Source organism: Anoplopoma fimbria, chromosome 14 (assembly GCF_027596085.1).
Source record: "Anoplopoma fimbria isolate UVic2021 breed Golden Eagle Sablefish chromosome 14, Afim_UVic_2022, whole genome shotgun sequence".
In the NCBI taxonomy this organism is placed as follows: domain Eukaryota; kingdom Metazoa; phylum Chordata; class Actinopteri; order Perciformes; family Anoplopomatidae; genus Anoplopoma; species Anoplopoma fimbria.
Genome location: NC_072462.1, coordinates 5,301,349 through 5,324,273, shown reverse-complemented (window position 1 = coordinate 5,324,273; position 22,925 = coordinate 5,301,349). Strand labels below are relative to the sequence as shown.

General features: G+C 41.0%; 1 protein-coding gene across 4 annotated transcripts in view; it reads left to right on the top strand.

Moving 5' to 3' along the window:
- The window catches only part of dab2ipb (DAB2 interacting protein b), a 109,578-nt gene extending 89,686 nt beyond the window's left edge, over positions 1-19,892 (top strand). For 3 of the 4 annotated variants that reach the window (XM_054612196.1, XM_054612194.1, XM_054612198.1), the window contains exons 7-16: positions 2,575-2,719; positions 4,033-4,177; positions 5,346-5,582; positions 5,736-5,937; positions 6,720-6,907; positions 9,392-10,292; positions 12,420-12,557; positions 16,864-17,066; positions 17,163-17,250; positions 19,050-19,892. In XM_054612196.1, coding sequence (XP_054468171.1) covers positions 2,575-2,719; positions 4,033-4,177; positions 5,346-5,582; positions 5,736-5,937; positions 6,720-6,907; positions 9,392-10,292; positions 12,420-12,557; positions 16,864-17,066; positions 17,163-17,250; positions 19,050-19,217 — 2,415 coding nt within the window. In that variant the 3' untranslated portion in view covers positions 19,218-19,892. The remainder of the gene's footprint in view (positions 1-2,574; positions 2,720-4,032; positions 4,178-5,345; positions 5,583-5,735; positions 5,938-6,719; positions 6,908-9,391; positions 10,293-12,419; positions 12,558-16,863; positions 17,067-17,162; positions 17,251-19,049) is intronic. The other variant, XM_054612195.1, reaches the window with a different exon arrangement.
- The last annotated feature ends 3,033 nt before the right edge of the window (positions 19,893-22,925 follow it).

The window sequence follows — 22,925 nt, the reverse complement described above, 5'->3', positions numbered from 1 at the left end:
TTGGACGTGTATTCATACTTTGAATAATAATGCAGACACATTTTTAATTCATTTAGATTTCTTCGTAGGCATTATTGTAATGTTTTGTTGCAACGAAACATGAAAAAATGTATAGGCACTGTATCATTTGTCTCATTATCTGCCTGAAACAGCAGATCAAATACAAACTCACACATAAATAGACACAAACACCTTTAAGGCTACACTCCTGGTCTGATTTGAATATTTACTGATATGCGCATTTGTTAAAGGTTGAGATTAAGTAGGTTTGTGTGTGTATTTATATATATATATATATGTGTGTGTATGGAGCATGTGAATGAGCGAATGCCGTTAACAGAAAAAGGCTCCTTTTCGCTGCACATCAGTGGATGATTGGCTCCCTGTGGTGTGTCTCTGATTAGCCGGATAACAGGCTCCTGCAGCAGCTATAGAAACCGTCTGAGAGGCTCCGTCGCTTTCTTTCCGCCTCCTCCTCTGTTCTTAAAAGACCGGCGTTCTCTCACTTCTTCCTCTCTTTTCTCTACGTCTCTCTCTCTCTCTCTGTACATCTGTCACTCGCCTCTCTTCTCCCTCGCCGCCACACTGGTTCCCCTGGTTTAACAAGCTGCCGGGGGACTTACATGAGAGTACACCCAGAAATTTGTTCAAGGGATCTAAACAAGGCATGATTCATCCCCAGATGGCTCCATTTCCCTCTCTCTCCCTTTTCAGACTTGGAGCTTTAATGCATGTATCCACCTGCTTTTTTTCTTCCCCTGATGAATATCATATAGTCCTTTATGGAGATAACTTATACAGTTATAGGTATATATATATATATACATTGTAGATTTGAGGTTTCGTGCCGCTCCCTGGCTATAATGTGCATCCATCATTTTCTCGCTTCCCTTTATTATTTGCTGCTTTCCATTTTCATGAGTGGAAAACAGAGACTAGCAATTATTTTTTGGTCTTTGTTCACTCATTGCAACCTGAACAGGTGTCAAAATCACTCTTTGAGCATTTGAGTGGAAGCGAGGAAAATGTTTGCTGCCATTATATTCAAAATAAGAGTCCTGTCACTATTTGTCATCGTTTCATTGGTAAACACATTGTTTCTTTATGCATACTGAGTTTCGGCTCTGGATATGTCAAATTCAATACCATTTTGTTCCCCTCCATTTATTATAATTTCCACATTCACTGGTCATAAAAATGTGATTTGAGAACCTGTTGAGTCACGGCAGTCAGTTGTTCACAGAACACCGGTGCAACTGACAGTTTGAGTTAATGAAGCAACACTGCTAACCTTTACAAAGATAGTCACGGAAATAGTTGCAAGACAGGGAAAAGAAAAGGAAGATGTTCGAGTTATTCAGGTTCAAACTTTTCATTTACATTACGGCTCATTTGTACTCAGGCTTGGATTGACTTGTGATCATCTTATTGTACGTTTGTAAGGAATCTACTGAATGTTTTGGTTGGACGGGGCTAATTAGTGCACATTTTCATTCTTTTGATCCACACTGTTATTCAGATATGATTCACAGTTATTGAATTGCCTACATTCTATACCACCCCGCTGTGACTACATACACTGGCACATAAGAACCAGCAAACTAAACTGAAGTGCTCATCAAAGCTAATGCAGCAGACAGAAGAGAGGCTTCCAGTGTCATGGCAACTAAAGACAATGTGGTAAACAGGTTAGTATTGTATAGGGAGTGTGTGCATGCTGTGGTTAATTAGTGATGGGGAGCACCAGCAGGAGACTAGTCAGGTGACTGGTTCAGGCAGGAAGCACACAGAGGACCACCAGACAGGTGCGATAACAGTGTCGGAAATGACAGAAGTTGTTATTAATGTTAGATTTCACAGGATTGATGGAGGAAGGGGATGAAGGTGAATCAGATGAAACCTTGGCGATGAACCAATCTGGTTTTCCATTATAACCCACTCACATATTTCTTGATTAATACGACAGCACCAACTCTCTCCCGATGATGCACATTATTTTCATGGTCATTCAAATGAATCCCTGTTCTTCATCTTTCCCTTTTTTTTCATTCATGTTCCAAATTGAAAAACCTTTTGAAAACCGTTAATGCAACATTCACGATAAATGGACAGACATCTTTATCAAGTAATTCCTTTGTAATTTTTTCTAATTAAATTCCTGAAAAGCGGATCTACTGCCTCGACCTCATTAGAAGTTACAGAATCTATGAATACGCATAGGTTTCGCTTTTGGACGCAAGATGCCTCCTGAGCACGATCGTCTACATTTTTTTTTTTTTTTACATCACAATTGTAAAAGTAAAAAAATGAAACCAGGATTGACAACAAAACTATTTGTGATGTCACAAATCATGCTTGTAGGCCCACCCCCTTTAAAATCCAATTTTCAATTCAATACTATAAAACTTTCTGTTCACAAACTCTGCACATCATTCTGCAACATCCAACTGTAGGAACTAAGAATAAAAACGTATTTGTGCGTGGAGGGGAGGTTAAATATTGGATAACCACATAGGATTATATGATTTGCAATCATTAACCCTGTGCTTGTCTTGTTTCGTTTTTTCCCTGCAGGACTTCCTCACAGACCTGATGATGTCAGAGGTGGACCGTTGCGGGGAGAACGAGCACCTCATCTTCAGAGAGAACACACTAGCCACAAAGGCCATAGAGGAATACCTCAAACTGGTGGGACAGAAGTACCTGCAGGACGCCCTGGGTGAGTGGAGCAGTGATCTGGAAGAGAGCGGAGGCAGAGGCTCTAATCTGCTGACGTTCATCTGAGAAAAGGCTGAAATAGTTTTAAAAAAGAAAAGAAAATGTAGTTCTGTTTTCATCTGTTTGTCTATTTCTTCTGCTGCATGTTCCTGATCATCTTTCTGCTGTCTCTTGTCTTCACGTTCACCTCTTAAACATACTAATCCACTCAGAAATGTTGAGCATCAGTAAATTAAATGAGGGTGGCTACAGTACTATTACGCAAAAGTGACATTTAGAGATAGAATGCATTGGTCCTCTCCTCCCAAGAATCGTTACGACAACTGAAGCCACTCTTCCGTCATTTCAATTTCTATTTCTGAGGCTCATCCTGGACAACACAATACAGACTGTGACAGGAATCATTTTTGTGTCTGCCTTTTGACGGACGTTGTGAGCATTCTAAACCACTTACAGGATCAGCTTTGTGGAGAAATTATCATGGGGTGATATTTTTTTCTGACACTCCCCTACTCCCTCTTCTACAATGTTAGTCCAAGGTTAGATCAAATGTGTTTGTCAGCCTGCGGTCCTAACAATAAGCACTCTGTATGCAGTGTGTGCTTTGCTCCCCTCTCCCCGATTCCGATATGTACACATTGGCAGTTTAATCTACAAACGGCACACATCCTTCGTGGCACTCGTCACATCTTTCTCTGTATGCTGCTAATATTTATGCATAACATGTGTGTTTATGCCGTTCTGTGTGTCTTTGGTACAAGAGATGCTGCCTGTTTTCCTGCATATCTCTGTCGATTTATTCAGAGAAATATGGAGGGCTGGTAACTTCTGCATCACTGTTTTCGATAGAGTTTTTTATTGTTTAACATGTGTCTAAACTGTTGAAATCAGTGAAACTGCAGATGGAATAACAAGTACACCCATGAGCTCTCTTAAACAGCTGCTGACTCATTAAGATTGTAGCACGAATGGTCTTTTATCCCTATGAACGTAGCAAAAACAACATGTTTTCATTTCTTATTTTTGTTAGTGGAACCGTGTTTGGCTTATATGGATTTTCTAGGTCTGTCAGTCTTTGTATTGATTTATTTAGTTCATGGTTCGGCCAACAAGAATCTCAAGAACTCTGTTCCCTGTAGCTTTGACATCATATTCTTCCTACTGTTGCTCAGTTCAGCAATACCAGAGAGCATTTCGATATCGCCAACACTAACAAGAAGCGTTGGCGAAATCGAGATCTATCACAGATAACTCACAAAAGATCCCATATGTTCCTTCCTTTCCTGAGTGTTTTTGTGTTGTTGTTTCTTTCAGGTGAGTTCATTAAGGCTCTGTACGAGTCAGATGAGAACTGTGAGGTGGATCCATCCAAGTGTTCCTCAGGCGACCTGCACGAACACCAGAGCAACCTGAAGATGTGCTGTGAGCTGGCCTTCTGCAAAATCATCAACTCATACTGGTGAATACCGGAGCACGACTTCCTATAACGTTTGCTTTATTATTCAAGGCCAGGAGTGTCTAACGGGGCGTACTCTACCTTTTAACAATATCCAGAATTTACCATATCGAAAGTCTGCTTTATTACATGTTTTCCAATTATTAATTGAAGGAAGAGTCGATAGCAAAAGAATATTTTATTCCATTAATTGTTTCTTGTAAACAGACTTAATAACAGTTAAAACAACACCATTAAAGGCGTCTTCCATTAGGTAACATTCCAGTCAGCAGCAGTTGCTAGTTTTGTTAAAACACATCTGTGGTTCAGAACTTGGATATGTGAGATTTTAAGCAAAAGAAAAGAATGCTCCATTAAGCCAACTTTGCAGCAAAACTTGACTAAAAGTTCAACATAAGACACATGTATCCAGCAACTCACTCCTACTTAGAGCAAAGTGTAGGAGTAACCTTTCAGAGCAGCTCTCAAGGGATCACAGCTTCACTCCAATCAGAGACGAGGATTTTTATTTTCAAGAGTTCCTTTTATTTTTGTAAAATCTTTAATATCTCGTGTTTTTTTATATATATATTTATAAGTAGGGATAAAATTATGCTGAAATGGGGGGGGAAAAAAGGAAACAAATTTGCAAAGAAATTCAGAATAATGATAATTGAGTGCCACAAGATGTATGGAAAGTGATTGCAATCAAATCAGTTGTTTTCACCCCTAACAAATGTTCAAATCAGATGCAAATAATATGCTATAACAACACTGAGCGCTTCAGCTCCATCATGACCACTCTTTTTACAATCACTCTCAAAACATGCCTCAGAAGGTATAGTATGTGCTCAACTCTACTTCTGTACTGAAGTCCTCTAGGATGAATTCCCAACCAAAATTAAATTAAATTAAAAGCCTTTTAAGTCTGACAAAATGTGATAAATGAATTGTGCTCTTACATTTGGAAGTAGGTGAAGAATCTGGGAATTGGGAATATATAAAGGAGAACTGGAAATATACAAGAAACTTTAACTTTAAAAACTTTAAAAAAAGAATCTTAAAGAATCTTATATTGTCTACTTCCTCAATTTCACTCACTATCAATTCCATTCATGTGGTATGAGATGAAGATCATATTAAGTCCGCTCTTTAAAAAGGTACCTCTGTTTTGTCTCTTTTGTCTCTACAGTGTCTTTCCACGAGAACTGAAAGAGGTCTTTGCGTCATGGCGACAGGAATGCAGCAACCGGGGTCGACCGGACATCAGCGAGCGTTTGATCAGCGCGTCTTTGTTCCTGCGTTTTCTCTGTCCAGCCATCATGTCCCCCTCGCTTTTCAATTTGATGCAGGAGTATCCGGATGACCGCACGGCACGCACGCTCACGCTCATCGCTAAAGTCACGCAAAACCTGGCAAACTTCACCAAGTGAGTGTGTTTTTCTTCAAAGGAGTTTGTTTGGATGAAGGAACCATGAACCCACTCAAATATTTTTACAAGAAAATTGTGGAATCTTCTAAAATAACAATTCTGCATTACTCTTTGTCCCGGTTTCCCTTTCCTGTCCCTGTTTGACGTCAGATTCGGTAACAAGGAAGAGTACATGTCCTTCATGAACCAGTTCCTGGAGCACGAGTGGACCAATATGCAGCGATTCCTGCTCGAAATCTCCAACCCAGAGACGATCTCCAACACGGCAGGCTTCGAGGGGTACATTGACCTCGGAAGGGAACTCTCCACCCTGCACTCCCTCCTTTCTGAGGTGGTGTCCCAGATGGACCAGGTACTGAAAATGGCACACTGTAATATACTACAATAATAATGATATAAAATGTATATAACATCATTTCAGCCCACAGCAAAGCCATCACCAGGTTTTGCAGGATACAGTATTTCACATTCTGTAGTAAACAGTGCAAATTATACTGGAAATTATGATGCATTAGTTTCCATCAAAATTAAATAGAGATATATAGATATTCTGCAGCTGTCATAGATTATAGGTTTCAACTTTACAGAAGGTCTAAAGGTCTTCAATAGATTATCACAAGCTGCAGGATTTGAATAATGCTTAGACTACATTAGGATGTTTATCGTACATCAATCAATAATTCATTCTTGCATTACATAAACAGAGCACAAGGGGAGCACACTGGAAAGTCAGAGGCTGGGTGAGGCATATTAATGGATTCACAAGGACGTTTACATTAGCTCTGGTAGCAGATGGGAAGCTGGTAATAATTAGATAAAGGGCAGGTTTGAGTTGTTTTTTTGGGGGGGCTAAAGCATAAAGCGCTCTGAAACCATGTCTTTTAATAATTCAGGAATCCCAGTGAGTCTGGTTGAGTCCATCAGACTGGCCGGCCTAATGCATTATTCAGTATGTTGTCTGAATAAGAAAGTTGATTGCATGGCATAGGGAAAATAAGTAGGTCTAAAAAATATGCAAATATCAAATTCAGCAAAACAGCACGGAAATAAAAATCCAATTATTCCCCCAAACTGAAGTGGTCCAGAGTATTGTTTAATTTGGTTTAAAACATAATTACGTCTCTGTCTTCCCAGAGTGCTGCCTCCAAGCTGGGTCCTCTGCCCCGGATCCTGCGGGAGGTGAACTCCGCTCTGTCTAACCCGTCCTGCGTCCTGATGACACCGGGACAGTCCTCAGAGAGCATGGGCTCGCCTCCCGCTGAGGCAGGCTGCAGCATCTCCACCGGCCTGCAGAAGATGGTCATAGACAATGACCTATCAGGGTAAGAAATAGGAAAGGTCTCAGAAAGAGCACAGACACAAGCTTATGTGGATGAAACTGTTACGTATGTTATTTTTATGAATCATGAATAAAGAATCGGACGAAATACATTAAGACCCTCTAATAAACATCCAGGGCCACATACAAACTTTTCTGGGGGTCTCAACGATTATTATTATTATTCTATTATACTTATTATTTTTCTTTAGTGGAAATTAAGGTGAGAAGCCCAGAAAAGGCAGCTAACAGCAATTGTGTATTGGTGCTGCAGCCGCTGGCATGGATATCCAGCCATAGTTGTGCAAACCCTAAATAAAGGAATATAATCATATTTGAACGCTGTGGTTCTGCTCTTCCTCTAAAAATATAAAGAAAAGTCTTTGAAGTGCAATAAATATGAATGACCCCTTGTACAAATCAGTCCTCACTGAACCAAAGCACTAAAGTATGCAAGAGTACTTATATTACTGAACAAACAAATAAAAATGGGCAGCCATTCTCCTAAAGTTATAAACTTGCAACCTTTGGACCAGCTCACCAGTTTTTTAGAAGGTCAGTTACCAATAAATCCCAGTGTCTAGTGAAAACATGGAGGGCGCCTTTGCCTCCACCATAGGTTGTGTTCTCAAACTAGCAGTTCTGCTGAGTGTTAATGTTTGGCAGCTGAGGCCACGACACAGAGAGAGTGTCACTCCTGCTTGTTTACATCAGCAAGATGAAACCTTGTTTACCCTCCTGTGGATGAATACGCACTCCGACTGCACCTTATCGTGCTCATCTCCTGTCCTCTTACTCCCTGGCAGAACAATTGCAAAGTGACACTTATAAAGATTAACATGGAGGCACAGGGACCAACAGGAGGAGAGATATTTGAGTAATTGCCAGACATAAACACCAGTGAACACAACACCAGAGCGAGGGCAGGCAGATGAGATCATATAGAACAAGAAGATGGAACAGGAAGAGAGTCAGACAGCTGGTTTCATTATGGTAATAATTAGTGGCCGAGGATCAATAGAACTAATTAAGTGATGTCCCTATATGACCTGACGTCAAAGCCTACCCTCTACTTTATCACAGTAATGGTTAGCTCACATATTGACTTCTGTGTGTCCGTGGTGGCCCTCATCAGCAAACTGTGTGACTGTAACAGCATTCGAATGAGCTCACGGTTCCCACCTAATTGCTTCTCATCCACCAACCAGTGACATGAAAGGTAGGAGAAAGAAAAAGAGGGAGATTGAGAGAGGGAAGAAATTGAGCAGAATAAAGAGACAAAGGAAGTTGGGACGGAAGGGGTAATGGAACAGAGGGAGAAGGACACAGAAAGAGGGAGGAGATGAGCGTGATGTGCATGATAGAGATTATTGGAAGATAAATCACGTCTGTCAAGGTAATGGTCTTCTGGCAATAAAGCCTCCATCTGCAGGCTGAAGGGAAGGAAGAAAGGGAAGGTGAGGGGACGAGGGACAAAGCAAATGAGTGCAGAAGCCATGCATCTTCCAAAAACCGGCCAGATGACCCTTATCCACTGTTGCTATCGTTACAACGGCCAAGCATTTTAGCTAAATGTTAAACTTGAGGTTTTGCTGCTGCAGCATCACAAGGTCTGTTATGTACAGTAGCTTATGGTGGCTAATGTTCTGCCTCACTTAACTCCAAAACAGTGAGAAAAAAATAAATAGAAAATTTGTTTCACGTTTCAACGACACATAACTTTGAGCTTCTACGGTCTCCCACATAACTTTTGTGTTTCAGAAACCAGTCCATTTTGTGTCACTGCTGTGGAGGAAACATTAGCTAACTGCTAGCTACATTTGACCCAAAGCACGTTTGACTCTACCCGTGATGTTTCGTGTTCATTTTAACTGGTCATTGTAATTTTGCACGTTAATTTGACGTTTAGTATTTCTGTGAAGTCTTGCACACATTTAGATGTAACTAGCTTTGTAAATAACCAATAAAGATATTATTTTAACTTAATTTAACCACTTGCTAGTATATCCTCGGCCCACTAGATGGCGCTCTGACGCCCAGTGGTTAGGAATGGCTGCTTTAAGGCACATTATTGATTCAGTTCACTGACCTTGACATTGTCTCCAATTGTTCTAGTGCTGCTTTTACAATTGCTGAACATTTTTGCTATATGCTAAACTGCTCTAGGGTAACTTACGTTCCACTTCAGGTGGTTTCTAGAATGAGAACTTTAATATGCATTTTATTGGTAATTGTAATAATTACATTTATTCTTCTAATTCTGATCTTATACCATATTTTGTGTCATATGTTGTAACACATAGCTGCCTGTCTTCGCAAGGACACTTCCTTTCAGGTTCAGTGAGGCATTTCATTTACATACAGAGAAAATTACTACTATTTTTTGTGGGTTCGACAGCTCAAGGTTATCAGTTGTGACTGATCTCAGTGGGCTGAGGTTTTAAAATGCACCCCAGATTTACTTTATTTTCCGGTCTGTCTCTTTCAGATTAGTTGACTTCACCAGGTTACCCTCCCCTACCCCAGAAAATAAGGACCTATTCTTTGTGACAAGGAGTTCAGGGATCCAGCCTTCCCCAGCACGCAGTTCAAGTTACTCTGAGACCAATGAGCCTGACCTGGGCATGGCCAATGGCAGCAAGAGTCTCTCCATGGTGGACCTCCAGGACCCCCGCAGTCTGGAAGGTGGCCCGGGCCCAAGCTCCTCAGACGCCCTCGGTGAAGGCCAAATCTCTGGGGGAGGGTGGTCAGCCCGAGTCCCACAGGGAAATATCCCTGGAGGTCCTACTCTGAGGAGGCCAGGTCAGACCCCTACCACCCTGGGCACAGAAAGCACCCCAGGCCGACCCGCCCAGCTACTAGCCCCCCTGTCCTTCCAAAACCCGGTCTACCAGATGGCGGCCTGCCTGCCCGTGTCCCCCCGCGGAATGACCGACTCGGGCTCAGAGTGCCACAGTTCTGTCAGTTCCCATAGCAACAACGAAGACGGACCAGCAGGGGGGAAGCACGCCTTCTTGAACCACGGTGGTGGAGGTGGAGGCGGAGGCGGAGGTGGAGGTGGCGGGAGCAGCGGGGACGAGTACACCAGGCGTTCGGGGGAGTTCAACCGCCGACAGCTGTCTCTCACAGAAACACAGCACCAGCCCACCGTCCCAAGACAGAACAGTGCCGGCCCACAGCGGAGAATAGACCAACCTCCACCCCAGAGCGTTACCCGGGGCCGCACCCCCCCAAATCTACTCAACAGTGGACCCTACCCCCGACCCTCCTCCGGCAACATGATGACATCATCACCTGACTGGCCTGGCAGCGGCGCGCGGTTACGACAGCAGTCCTCTTCCTCCAAAGGGGACAGTCCTGAGACCAAGCAGAGGGCTCAGCACAAACAGGTACGCTGTGTACACATATTTAACCTACAGTACAATAAATGAGGATGATATTCATTAGCACATTATTGAAGACAGTCACCTATAGCCGTCTCAGTCTATATAATCACCTGAAATTACTGTGATTAAAAGAAAAAAAAAAAGTTTATATTACCAAACACCCATCTGTCGCATAGCATGTTGGAAACGGCTGTGTGGGAGGCCTCAGCACTGACACTCTGCTCATTGTGCCCTAATGAAATACAGTCACTGTGCGTGTAATAACAGTAATTTGCATACAGGCAGCTCATCGCTTCACCACTGTTTTACTGGTCAAGTGTAATGGGCTGAGAAGGAGGGTGGTGGAGGCACAATTAGCATCTTATTAACTAGCGATATGTGTGCTCACGAGGAAAACGAAAGCAGACCTCATGGGTGCAAACAGATACAGCAAATTGTGGGTTAGTGTATCGATACGGTACGTGTGTCACTGTGTGTGTCGGCACAGTGGGAGGTTTCCATTTCTTCAATGCGTTTGCTGGTATATGTTCAATATCATCAGGTTAGGAATATAGGCTGTAATTAAAAACACCTGTGAATGGTTGCCCTTGCTTACCTGGCTGAAGGTGAGGGTATCTTGCATATTAACCACAATGCTTTGCTCTCCTCTTTATGGAATATTGCTTTTAGATTGACTGTCTTGCTGATAGAATCTAACTTAATTTAATTTGCTTGTTAGCGGAACTGAAAATCCACATTTATGTTCAGTGGTTGATGCAGCAAACCTTGACCTTAAAGCCACTATGTGTTGATTTTTTAAAAGTATCTTTTAAATTATTATTTTGGAAGGTTATGTCGGTTGCTCCATCACGTTGGTCTAGAGTGAAATATCTCAACAACTATTGGATGGATTGACATAAAATTTGACCCATGAATGGTCCCCACAAGATGAATCCAGTGACTCCCCCCCCAGCACCATCAGCAGGTCTTACTTGTCCAGTGAAATATGTTGACATTTACTACATGGATTGGTTAACATTCATGGTTTCCAGAGGATGAATCCTACTGACTTTGGTGATCCCCTGACTTTTCCTCTGGGCCACCATGAGGTTGAAATTTGTGGTTTTGTTTCGACAGCTGATGAATGGATTGCCATGGTGAACTGTATTTACTCTGGTGGTCAAGCGCAATCATCGGGTCAATTTGTAATTTCTCCAATACTTATGATTTATGACAAAATACATTTTTTATATATATACTACCGCTGGAGTATGCCAGAAGTCTGAAATATTTCAATTCTGCATAGTGGCTTTAAGTTGAGTTTCATTCAACTGCATGTGTGACATATATAGAAAAGAAAAAATACTTTATCTTGATGAAATCTTGATTGAATGAATGTAGAGTTATATCTTCATTCAATCTATCTAGATTAAAATGAACTGTTCACAGCTGCTTGCATGTTCTAAATTAAATTCAGTGACTTACAAGAGTACTAAAGCCAACAACGTAGTTAAGTTCTGATACATTTCATCAGTAGGCTAACACTTTTTTTTTTTTTTTTTTTTTTTTTTTTTTTTCTGTGTTCAAATATTCATACTCCAATATTTCCGCCTTTTCAAAAGCCCTCAATGCTCATGAGTGTGCTGGACTATAAAAGCATCCTACAGTTCCTCTAATGTACCTTAACAGCCCACGGCCAACTTCTCTACTCATCTATTCATCAGATTACTGGCAGATAACACACACGCACACACACACGCACACACACACACACCTGAAGTGCCAGCATCTGCCCCCAGGCTGACTTCAATTTCTCTCATTTACTGTATTTACCGTCCATGCTGCTAGTTTGACACTGTAGGTGCACACACTCGCACATGTTTAAATCAGTGCTTTGAGGTGTGTGCGCTCTGCTGTGTGTGTGTGATCTTGAACACACAGAGGTGTGTGTATCCATTCCACCTGCTGCTTTCAGTCCAGATGATTTGGTGCATTTCAAGCTTATTTCTGTTGTTTCTGTGCTATTATTGCAACCTGCCCCCAACCCCCCCCTTCCCCTCCCTGTCACTTGCACTCGGCTCATGTATGTGTATGTGTGTGTGTGTGTGTGTGCGTGTGTGTGCGTGTGTGTGTGTGTGTTGTGTTCACTAGGCCCCCTCCCCAGTGAACCCCAGTGCGCTGGACCGCACAGCAGCCTGGCTATTGAATATGAATGTGCAGTTTTTAGACCATGAGGGGATGGAGCCCGAGTCACTGAGAAACAGAGAGGATCTGACTCAGGTGGAGAAGGTAACCTGCCTCTTCATCCAACCTCTGACCTTTACCAACACCTCCTTTCACAATCCACCTCAACCTTCAGCCCTGATACTCCCACTTAACTATCCTTCCTTTCTTTACCCATCATTAGCTCCCACTCACACCCTCCCTACTTCAAACAACCCTTCTACACTTAATTGTCTGCCGGATTTATCCCCACTCTGCCTTTCCTCGAAGCCCAAGGTCCCTTAGACAAACCCAAATTGTCACTTAAAGTTATAATACGCACATTTATAACTTAAATTGAGGCAAATAGGACATATTGTGTGTCAGTCTGGCTCTGCATGTGACCCCATAATGTGCCTCAATCTCCCCCCATTTTCCTGAAATTGGCTTTCCAATGATGGGCAGGCTTCTTTGCTGGCATGTTTATTTATTTGCCATTTCCACAGCCTGCAGTGAACCTGGTTGTGGCTATCAACTGCAGGAAAGTGATAGCAACAGCAATAATGGCAGAAAGTAGCTATTACAGTGAAAATAATTGCTAAATACGCACAGCCGGCAGGAATACCAGCGTGATTGTGAGCAGGTGCCAGGAATGAATATCAGGACAAAAATTATTTTCATGATTGATTTATCTACTGATTATTTCTCAGTAACTATTGTACTGTAGAATGTCAGAAAATAGGGATGAATACCCGTCATTATATCCCGTAGATGTATTCAGAAGAGTCCAAAATAAAAAAAAAAGGTTTCCAGTTTACTATCATAAATCACATGAAAGCATCCAATTCTCAAATTAGAAAAACTGGAATGTTTTTACACAAAAAAAGAATTAGAAGAATGAATTGCAGCTCTCTGTCAATTAATGGAATAATCATTACATTTGGACAACTTGGCTAACGATACACTTCCTGTATTGTCATATACTCCCTTGTCTCATATAGAAACTGGAGAATAAGCTCTAGAAATATAAGGCACAGTAAGACTTGGCTCTAATGAGACTAACCCTTTCACTTCATTAAAATGAATGTCCCTCCGCCTTGAATAACTGCACATCCTCAGAACGTTCCCCTTCTTTCTTACCATCTTTGGAATGAACTTAAAAGCCCAAAGCAGGTGTGTGTGTATGTGTGTGTATGCACATGCAGTACATTCACACTGACATGTTGGAGCTTGTGTGTGCTCTCATCTATGTGAGAGATGGCGACAGAGAGAGTTTTTTTTTTTCTCTGCTTCCTCTGCCCGTGTTCCTGCTTCTTTTCTCAGCAACCTTTACAACCATCCTCCCTCAGCTTCGCTTCCATGCTTTGATTGGCTGCCGCATGCTACCCATTTATTATTTTATTTTCTTTCATCCATAATGAATACAAACCTGTCATCCTAACATAGCTCATACTTTATGGAAGCCAGAAGCCCAGGCAGGGAGAGCAACCAAAGAAGGCAATAACTTCAGTCTTAACAAAGAAGCCGCAGCAACCTTAAAATAGCAGAGCAGTAACAAGAGAAGGATTGGAAAACAGTACATCTTCCACAGCAGCTCAGACACAGGCTGCAGCTAATGGTCCATACAGTCCTAACAGCACAGGACATACAGTAGCCATTTTATATCCATCTACATATACTGTATATATTCAGTGATCCGTAGCAAATTAGGGCATTTGCCTTGTAGGATGAGTAGATAGCAAAATCGAAATTGCAATAAATCACACTGATTGCAAATGTAGATGAACACAAGAGCAATAATAAGATACTGTTTGCATTTTTAAGTATAAAAAAAATTATATTTTTTGTTATTTCCAGTTGAATGCCACTGAATATATAAGAGCAAGTGTTTTATTGCATAGCTAATGTGAAACACAGGAAGGCAAAATTGTTGGGCCATGCATTTGTTTCATCTTGATGTATGATTCTGCATTAAGTCAATGATTATTGCCATTCTTTAGGAAGGATGTGAGATTTTTGTTTATACATTATTGCAACATAATATAACATTTCCAATTGCTTACAGGACAAAAGGGAAATAAAAATAGCACTGAAAAAAATGTTGATTACAATTATTTATTTCGAAAAAAGCAAAACACCCTTACCAGAAAAGCAGTCCAAAAAAATCATTAATACTTATGTATTACATAAAATGTGATTAAATGATCATCGGTGTAATCCTCATGTTATGACATTCCTATATTCACTCAAGTTTAATGCCAAAGAAGCCCTTCTTTGAACGTGATCAAATTCAAAACTATTTAACTTTATTAAGCAAGGACGCTGAATATTGTGCCATTCAAAACAGGTCATTGAATATGTTGATGGTATAAGGTGGTTTCAATGCTGTAATTAAAAAGAGAAAGAGGAGATTACTGTGTTTTTTGGTTTCTCAAGTAGTTTGATTTCCTCTGAGACGATCATTTATTTCAGTTAGGTAGTAGAGAGGATGCAGCAATTAGGATAAACCAGCATTGCTCATAGGGGTGCCAATGTTTTTTACAGGGATACAAAGCCCTGTATTTTTTTCCAATATCTTTTGTTTGTTCATTTCTTTTATGTCATTTGAAGAATACATTTAAGGGCTTCATTACAGCACCAGGCAGTAAGCAGTGTACATGGTGTGCATGTCTCTCTTCATGTAGGGGCTATATTAGATGTTTGGTCGTATTTGTTGGGGTTTTAAATTAGACTTGTATTTAAATTATCTACAGTAAATCCTTTTACAATTTTAGATATATACTATGACAGTTGGATGGCCGGCAGTGGTGGACGAATGCTGTTACAAACACAGTAGATGTCATTTCATTCTCAAGGGATGTATAGTGACAAGAGCAGAGAGGGTTGTTTGAGATAGAGAGAGGAGTTGAGAGAAGGGGTAGAGGAGCCGGTAAGAAACGTATTTGAGGTCACCATTCCTCCTGGGAAGAGAAGGATGATGGGAAAAATGTCCTGGTGGTGAGCAGGAGAGTGACATGGGGAAAAATAAGTAGTAGTAGGTGACCAAAGACGAATGAACACAGCAGCATCCTCGCTGTGTGTGATTGGATCTGATCATTCAGGGTGTTCTGATAGTTTGTCTTTCACAGTGTTTCACAGATAAACTGGTCATGTGTTGTTTAATTCAGGCTGTAATCCTTAGGTTTAAAATGTTATGTGAATACTACTGACTGAATGATTTTGATTTGTGTTCGGGCTGTAACAGAGGAGGCTATTGACAGGGTCCACTGGATATTAACAGCCAGAAAGACCAAGAAACATCAGTGAGGATGAAGCTTAATGAGATGCGGCATTTTCTTTTAAACAACTGTAAAGACATGATAATGATTATGATCACCCCTTTCAGTCAGGCTAGCAGCGTGACTCTCTTGATGGCAATGTCATGAAATTTAGTACAGACACTGAGCAATTCTTAAAAGCGCCATCATCAGTTCAAATGTTTGCTATACTTTGTTTTCCTGCAAAACTAAAGGCACAACACTCAGCTGCACTTTGTATTCAGTGTGAGTTAGCATGCTCACTCTAAACTAAAAACGTGCTAATCATTGTAATTGTGAGCATGCTGGTGTTGGCATGTAGTACAGCCACACTGAGCTGCTAGCATGGTTGTCGGCTCCTGTTCCCGTTTCCTCGTCTGTAGTTTCACCTCGCAACGGTCTTCTACGGACACGCTAGACTGACGGATCACAGTATCCCTCACTGCTGTGAGAATTGTGTTTTTCTATCCAGAAGCGATTTGATTTCTACATTAGTTTCCCCCGTCGCCTGAAGAAAGCTCCTCCAAAAGCCTTTTCTAAGGTCCAGCGAGAGGTCAGGGAGAGATTTTCAAGGCTTATTTCACAGATTAGACTCCTACTTCACTCGTTACATCCCTCCCTTCTCACCTCCTCTTTGACTTTATTCATTCTAAACTTCCCCTCTTTTATTTCTCCTTCTGTTTTTTGCCAGAGGTCTGACTGGGGAAACAGCTGAATTTGACACTGGTTTTGGGTTTATGATTGGCAAGGAAAGCTTTGCTGGTGTTGATGAAAGCTTCACCTTGTTAGTAGAAGTGTTTGATTGGTTTCTTAGGGCAGCTATACTGGTCTAGTATGAAAGAGCATTAAAGAAATGGCTTGTAAATGAACCGTGTGATTCCTTTCTCTTTTCGAGAGAGAAATAATACTCTCTCAGGAACTACAGGTCCTCATCTAAGGCCTGACTGAGAGATTTCCTTTTTTTGTTCTTGTCAGCGATGGTAATGAAGAAAAGGGGGGCCGCGCTGATAGGGTTGATGATTATGATGATCATGATGATAATGGCGAAGACGGCGATGATGAGAAGCTTCTCATCTCTCTCTGCTTCTTTCGTTCAGTATCAGCAGGAGATCGCGGTGCTGCAGGAGAAGCTGCGGTCGTCGGTGCAGAAGCTGGAAGAGTACGAGGCCCGTCTGAAGGGTCAGGACGAACAAGCCCAGAAGGTGCTGATGGAGTACCAGGCCAGGCTGGAGGAGTCGGAGGAGCGCCTGCGCAGACAGCAGGACGACAAGGACCTCCAGATGAAGGGCATCATCAGCAGGTAGGCAGGAGAAGAAGAAGAAGAAGAAGCAGTGGTGTCCAAATGCAGCTTTGTGTTCTGTTCTTAAGTTTTTGATTACAATGGTCCTGTTTGCAGGTTAATGTCGGTGGAAGAGGAGCTTAAGAAGGATCACTCAGACATGCAGGCCGTGGTAGACTCCAAACAGAAGATCATTGATGCACAGGTCAGTCTGCTCTCTCACATGTACAATAGAATAACCTAAAATACATAGCGCCCACTGTGCATTTTGCATGGGTCTGTAGATACTCCGTCTGTGCGTTTTTCAAATTTCTATTTGCTGTCACTTGCGTCCTCTGCTTGAGGAAAGAAAGGGTCAAAGAAATATTTAATTCATCGCAGTCTCAGCTCTGGCATTGACAAGCTTGAATGGCTGAGCAGAATTTCTCAGCTCCCCCCCACTCTCTCTCTCTCTCTCTCTCTCTCTCTCTTATGAAATTTACAAACGTCTTATCTCGTTTTCTGTTGACATGCAGCTCTTCAATAATCCATGTGGTTCTTATTCATATAAAGCCGTGTTTAAAATCCGTCTAAGAAAACAAAAGAAATGTCGCTTTAAAAAGGGGCCTGGCTGCAAGGAATTCTGAACGTTGATTGTTGAGAATAATTAAAAAATAAAGCAGAGAATCAATGTGTCGCTGGAGTATTTGTTACAGTCGTCCGGAGATGCCATTTCTTCTATAGCCTGGAAAAAGTGTACATTATATCAATGCAAAACCACAATTAAGCTCTGCGCCTCTTTGGAGATTAATGTCAAAGTGATTTTACAACAGAATGGGGGGGGAAAAAACACAACTATGCCACAACATGACATTTGCACAAACCCAGGAAACAGACATGCATAGGTGATTAATCTCCCTCACGGCGTAATTAATGAGTCTTTGCATCTGAAAACAAACACGCCACAGTCGGCCAATACGTTGTCGCTTTCAGTAAACGGGCAGAGAGAATGAACAAAAACAAATCTCATTATAAAGACAGGGAGGGGAGTTTGCTTCTGTGGCTTTGCACTGCCTACATTATATAATTAACACATTAGGAGCCTCTTGGAAGAACCACTCATGCAAAGAGATTTTAGAAGGCACATCATTTGTTACAATTTCTCGCATACTAGATACGGACATGTAGTGTCATGTACAGATATCTGTTGTAAAACACTCATTTGACTTATGAATTGAAATCATGTGATTTATTTTGGAGATTAAATCTGTTCCATAAATCAACTAAAGTTAAAATAATGTTCAAAGTGTCAGTGTGATGTGTTTCATCATGGCTTGCAATTTTTTTCTCCTATATTTCAGCATCGTTATTTTGATGTAAGAACGTCTAATATGCAGACATTTCTTATAGTCTTACAGCAGCATTAGTGTTTTTATGGAAGTTGATGTCCAAGGAAAACATTCCCTAGTACAACCCCTGATTGTATAACATCACCTACTGTACTAAAATATAAACAAAAAATAGAGTTGTCTTTTCTTTAGCAGGACATTTTTGGCATGTAACTTCATTTAAAATCATTCCCTCTTCAGTTCTGTCACGACACTGCTGTGTCTTTCCATTTTACGGGTCCCTTAATAGGAAATTGACAGTTATAAATGTATTATGTTTTATTCTTCTGATTTCCGACAGCAGGACTTAAAGCTCTGAAATGAAATTCGCCCGCAAATGAAATAGCCTTATATGGTAATTTGGGGGGGTTGATAATGTTAATGAAATAGCTAATTCCTTAAGAATAGGAGAGGAATTCAGGTCCAAACAAGCAATATACTTCAAGTTTTTGCAGTTGAAAGGGTTTTGTAGAACCAATTTGTACAAACAAACCTCGCAGAAAAACGAGAAAGAGAGGTTTAGGATTAGAACACAAATATGTTCTTGCCTGATGAAGAGAAACAGTTCATCGTGGCTTCTCTTCATATAGATTCTACACTTTGTTTTCTCTAACTGTATTTATGTGTGTGTGTGCAGGAGAAGCGCATAGCCTCTTTGGATGCAGCCAACGCCCGTCTGATGAGCGCTCTGACCCAGCTGAAGGAGCGCTACAGCATGCAGACCCGCAACGGCATCTCCCCCACCAACCCCACCAAACTGCAGATAACTGAAAACGGAGAGTTCAGAAACAGCAGCAATTGTTAGACGGACTAGCGTCTGCCCCGGAGTGATTGAGTGCCTGCGTGTGTACAGTTATTCGGTGAGAGGACGTTCACATGCATGCATGGCTGCATGCCTGTTTGAAAGACTGCGATGGGTGTGCGTGTGTTTTTAAAAGCCAACATAGAACTTCTGGAAGACATTTTCAACTTTTTTGGAAACCAATGCAGGAGTGAGCGGGCCAACCAGAAGAGGCGGGACTTCAGCGTGACAGACAGATCCCTAAGAGAACAAGATCACCAGACGGCCTTCGTTACAAGGGAGACGGCCAGAGGAGGCGGGGCAGGGCTTGTGTATATATGAAACTCAAAGCTGTCAATCAGTCACACACTTTGCCAGTGGATGTATGCAGTGGCTGGGACAATTCAAGAGCCTGCCTACGCCTGGGACAAACCACTATTTAACCACACACAGTGACGACCGCCAGACACGGTCACCCCTAGCAACCCTCCTCTCCTCCTCTCTCACTTAATTCTTCTCCCTCTTGACGACCAAGTGGACCCACTTAAACAACAATAACCCGCATTGAGGATTAACACGCTAGTTGTCGTGAGAGGATTACTTTGCTTTATTTTAAAGTCATTGTTTATAAAGAACCAAATAAGAGCTGAAGAAAATAGATATTTTTTTCTCCCAAATTATCTTTATGTCCCCTTACGACTCCTTGGGTGTGTTCCCGACGAGCCCCGCTTCCCCCCCCTCCCCCTCCATCCCTATGTAGTGCACTTTGTGAGAAGCTATTGGTACATGGAAACGCCTTAAGTAAGGAACACACCTCGACTTTATCCCACAGCTCCCACCTATTTCTGCAAAAAAAAAAAAAAAAAAAAAAAGGCACAACTTATACTGTGGATTTGTAAAGGATACAAAAATAGAATTGTACACACATAAATGTATTATGAACACTAAAGTAAATGAATTCTATGTGATATACTATATTAATGAAATTTAATATAGATGTATGCATTTTTCTTTTCTTCTATAGAGTATACACACATATCTATATTTGATAATCTCAAATATAAAAGCAGCCCTTTATTTAGGAGTGAGATCTAGTTTTATTATTCTTCTCTTTTGATGAAAGACTGTAGTGTGTAGCTTGCTTTAGAGCCCTGGAGGAGTCGATCACACCGAGCAGTGATCAGCACCAACGCCTCAGTCACCCCTTCAGATCTCCATGATGCTTAACCCTTTACATGCAGTATGCACTACATTAGAGAGACGTGTCTGTACAGTAGTTCTAACAGCTCCGGCATAGCTTGCACATTATGCACAGTCAAGTGATCGTTTTTTTTTTCTTCTTCTTCTTCTTCTTTTGGTGCTTATCATTGCTCCCGAATGACACGGATCAATCAAACCCAGATATAGGTTTTGCTTTGAGTCGTGTGTGTGTGTGATCTTCTCACTCTAGTAGCACAATAGTTACTGAGAGACGTGTGTTTAGACAAGCTCACTCATACTATACACTGGACTGGTGAGCCGTGTTTAAAATGGCCTCCTTAGTTACAACATTTTCTCTCTTAACTGCTTTGTCTGTCAGTGGTAATGAAGTATGCTGCATCCGAACTGTGACTCTATTAATCCTAGTGGCATCATCTCTCTCTCTCTCTCTCTCTTTTTTTACTCTCCTCCACCCTCTTTCATCCCGCGTTTTTCCAAATGTGAAGATGCTAACTCACAGTTGGTCTTAACATGGGGTTTGGTCCGTCTACTCTCCCCTCGCATTGCTCTCATTGCTCCGTACCATCTCGGCATCTGTATTTTGTATATTTTTGTATTGATTTTTCTTACCTGTAACAGACTGTATACATCAAGTGTGAGGCTCTGCATGCTTCATCCTCGCTCTAGAGCCAATGGTAGTGTCATTAACACCATTTGTTTTTCTTTTGTTTCCAATTCGAAAGTGATGATGACGATGATGAATGCTTTGCCGCAGACATATAAAGTAAATATATGATAACAAGAGTGCATCGAGAGGCTGGACAGCCTGGGAACGTGTAAATAAAATGCTCACACTATTTTTACCTAATGTTAACAGAGCTTTTTGTAAATGTATCTTGTGCTCAAACTCTGCTGTATCATTATGGATATTGTAAATACAAAATAGCTCAGTCGGTCATCTGTCCTCATTGGGTAGAACTATACAATTAAATTAACCTTTCAGTGTTCTCCCGGGTAAAGCTATTGTTTTTGTATTTAGAGTGTAATATCACTAGCCAAAAAAAACTGATTAAGTAGGAGTTGGGAAGTCATGGAGGTTGCCACACAATCCTGCATTTCTCATCAGTTTAGCTCTTTGCACTTTTACGTTCAGTGGTTGGTGTTCAGATTTAGCTTCTTTTTTTTTTTTTTAATTGGCACAGCACCTGTTTCAGGTGTTTAAAAACGTGGCAGAGTTCCAAACCGAAGAAAGGGATTTTTGGTATTTCTCATTCACAAAGCGTTCTGTCAGATAAATAGAATTGTTTAGCTTTTTCCTGCTTGAATAGAAAGGAATAGCCTCAGACCATAGACTGTGCACAGTCTAGGCCTCAGACTAGAGAGTCGTGTTGCAGAAAGAAAAAAAAGATATATATGACTTTGCTCCTCATCATGTCTTAGGAGGCATTCGGTCCCAAAACAATATTGTATAACTGCAAAGATTCAAGTGAGACTATGATACTTTTGACAGAGAAATGATAATAATTGAATTAATAAGCAATAAAACGTATTAATGCTCAATTCAAAAGGCTACACTCAGTACTGCCTAATGCTACATGGTCTTTTTTTTTAACCAGTAGCTTTTGGTGGCTACTGTTAGCCAATGTGAGGTCAGTTTTGCTGTAAAAGCCACTTTACTGATTCAGTTTTTCTGCTATTGGTACCCTAGCTTAGCATTTCAGCTAAATGCTAAACAGTAAACTACTATTTAGCATTCACATTTGATAAACACGTGGAAATATCGATGCTGTTGTTACAGCCTTACTTGGTCAGTATCATAGCTACTGCCAAGCTATTGTTTGCTAATCTGCTATTGTTAACTACTGTTTAGCATTACGTTTAAACAGAGAAATGGCACAACAGTGGTTTTAACATTTAGCAATGGTGGTTGTTCATCAAAAGTTTCATCGTCTTGCTTTAAACTGCAAAGTCTACAATAATAGAAGTTAACTGATGAGGTCATGTGTGTGTACATCGAGGGCCTACAGCAAGTAAACAGGAAGAGGCTCTCTAGTTGATTTATCCCATCCATGTTCCCACCTCAGTTTTCACAAAAAAACATTAATTCACTTTCCAAACAGTTAAGCCAGTCCGACAAAAGATCAATCAAAAATATAAATCTATAAATAAAGTAAAAGATGTTGTATGTTTTCTATTATCTTGTAGAAAATACTTTTGTAAGTATGTTGAAAGTATAAAGTATTTGCTGGATTCTGCTTCCTTTGACGACAGTGACAAAACAATAATGTACAGAGGAATTTGTGTTGACAAAATGTGGCTGTGCAATTTATGTACATTTGCAACTAGACCTATTAAAGTTTTATTTAGCTATTTTAAAATCTTGTCGTTTGGTGTCTGTCTCTCATAGCCTCGCTTGCATTGTTCTCCGTGACTTTTTGTTGTTATGAAATGTAAATGAAGCTTAATTTGAGCGCGTGCAAGATGAATCACAAGTTCATTGTATACTCAAGCAGGCCTAGATAGATGACAAGC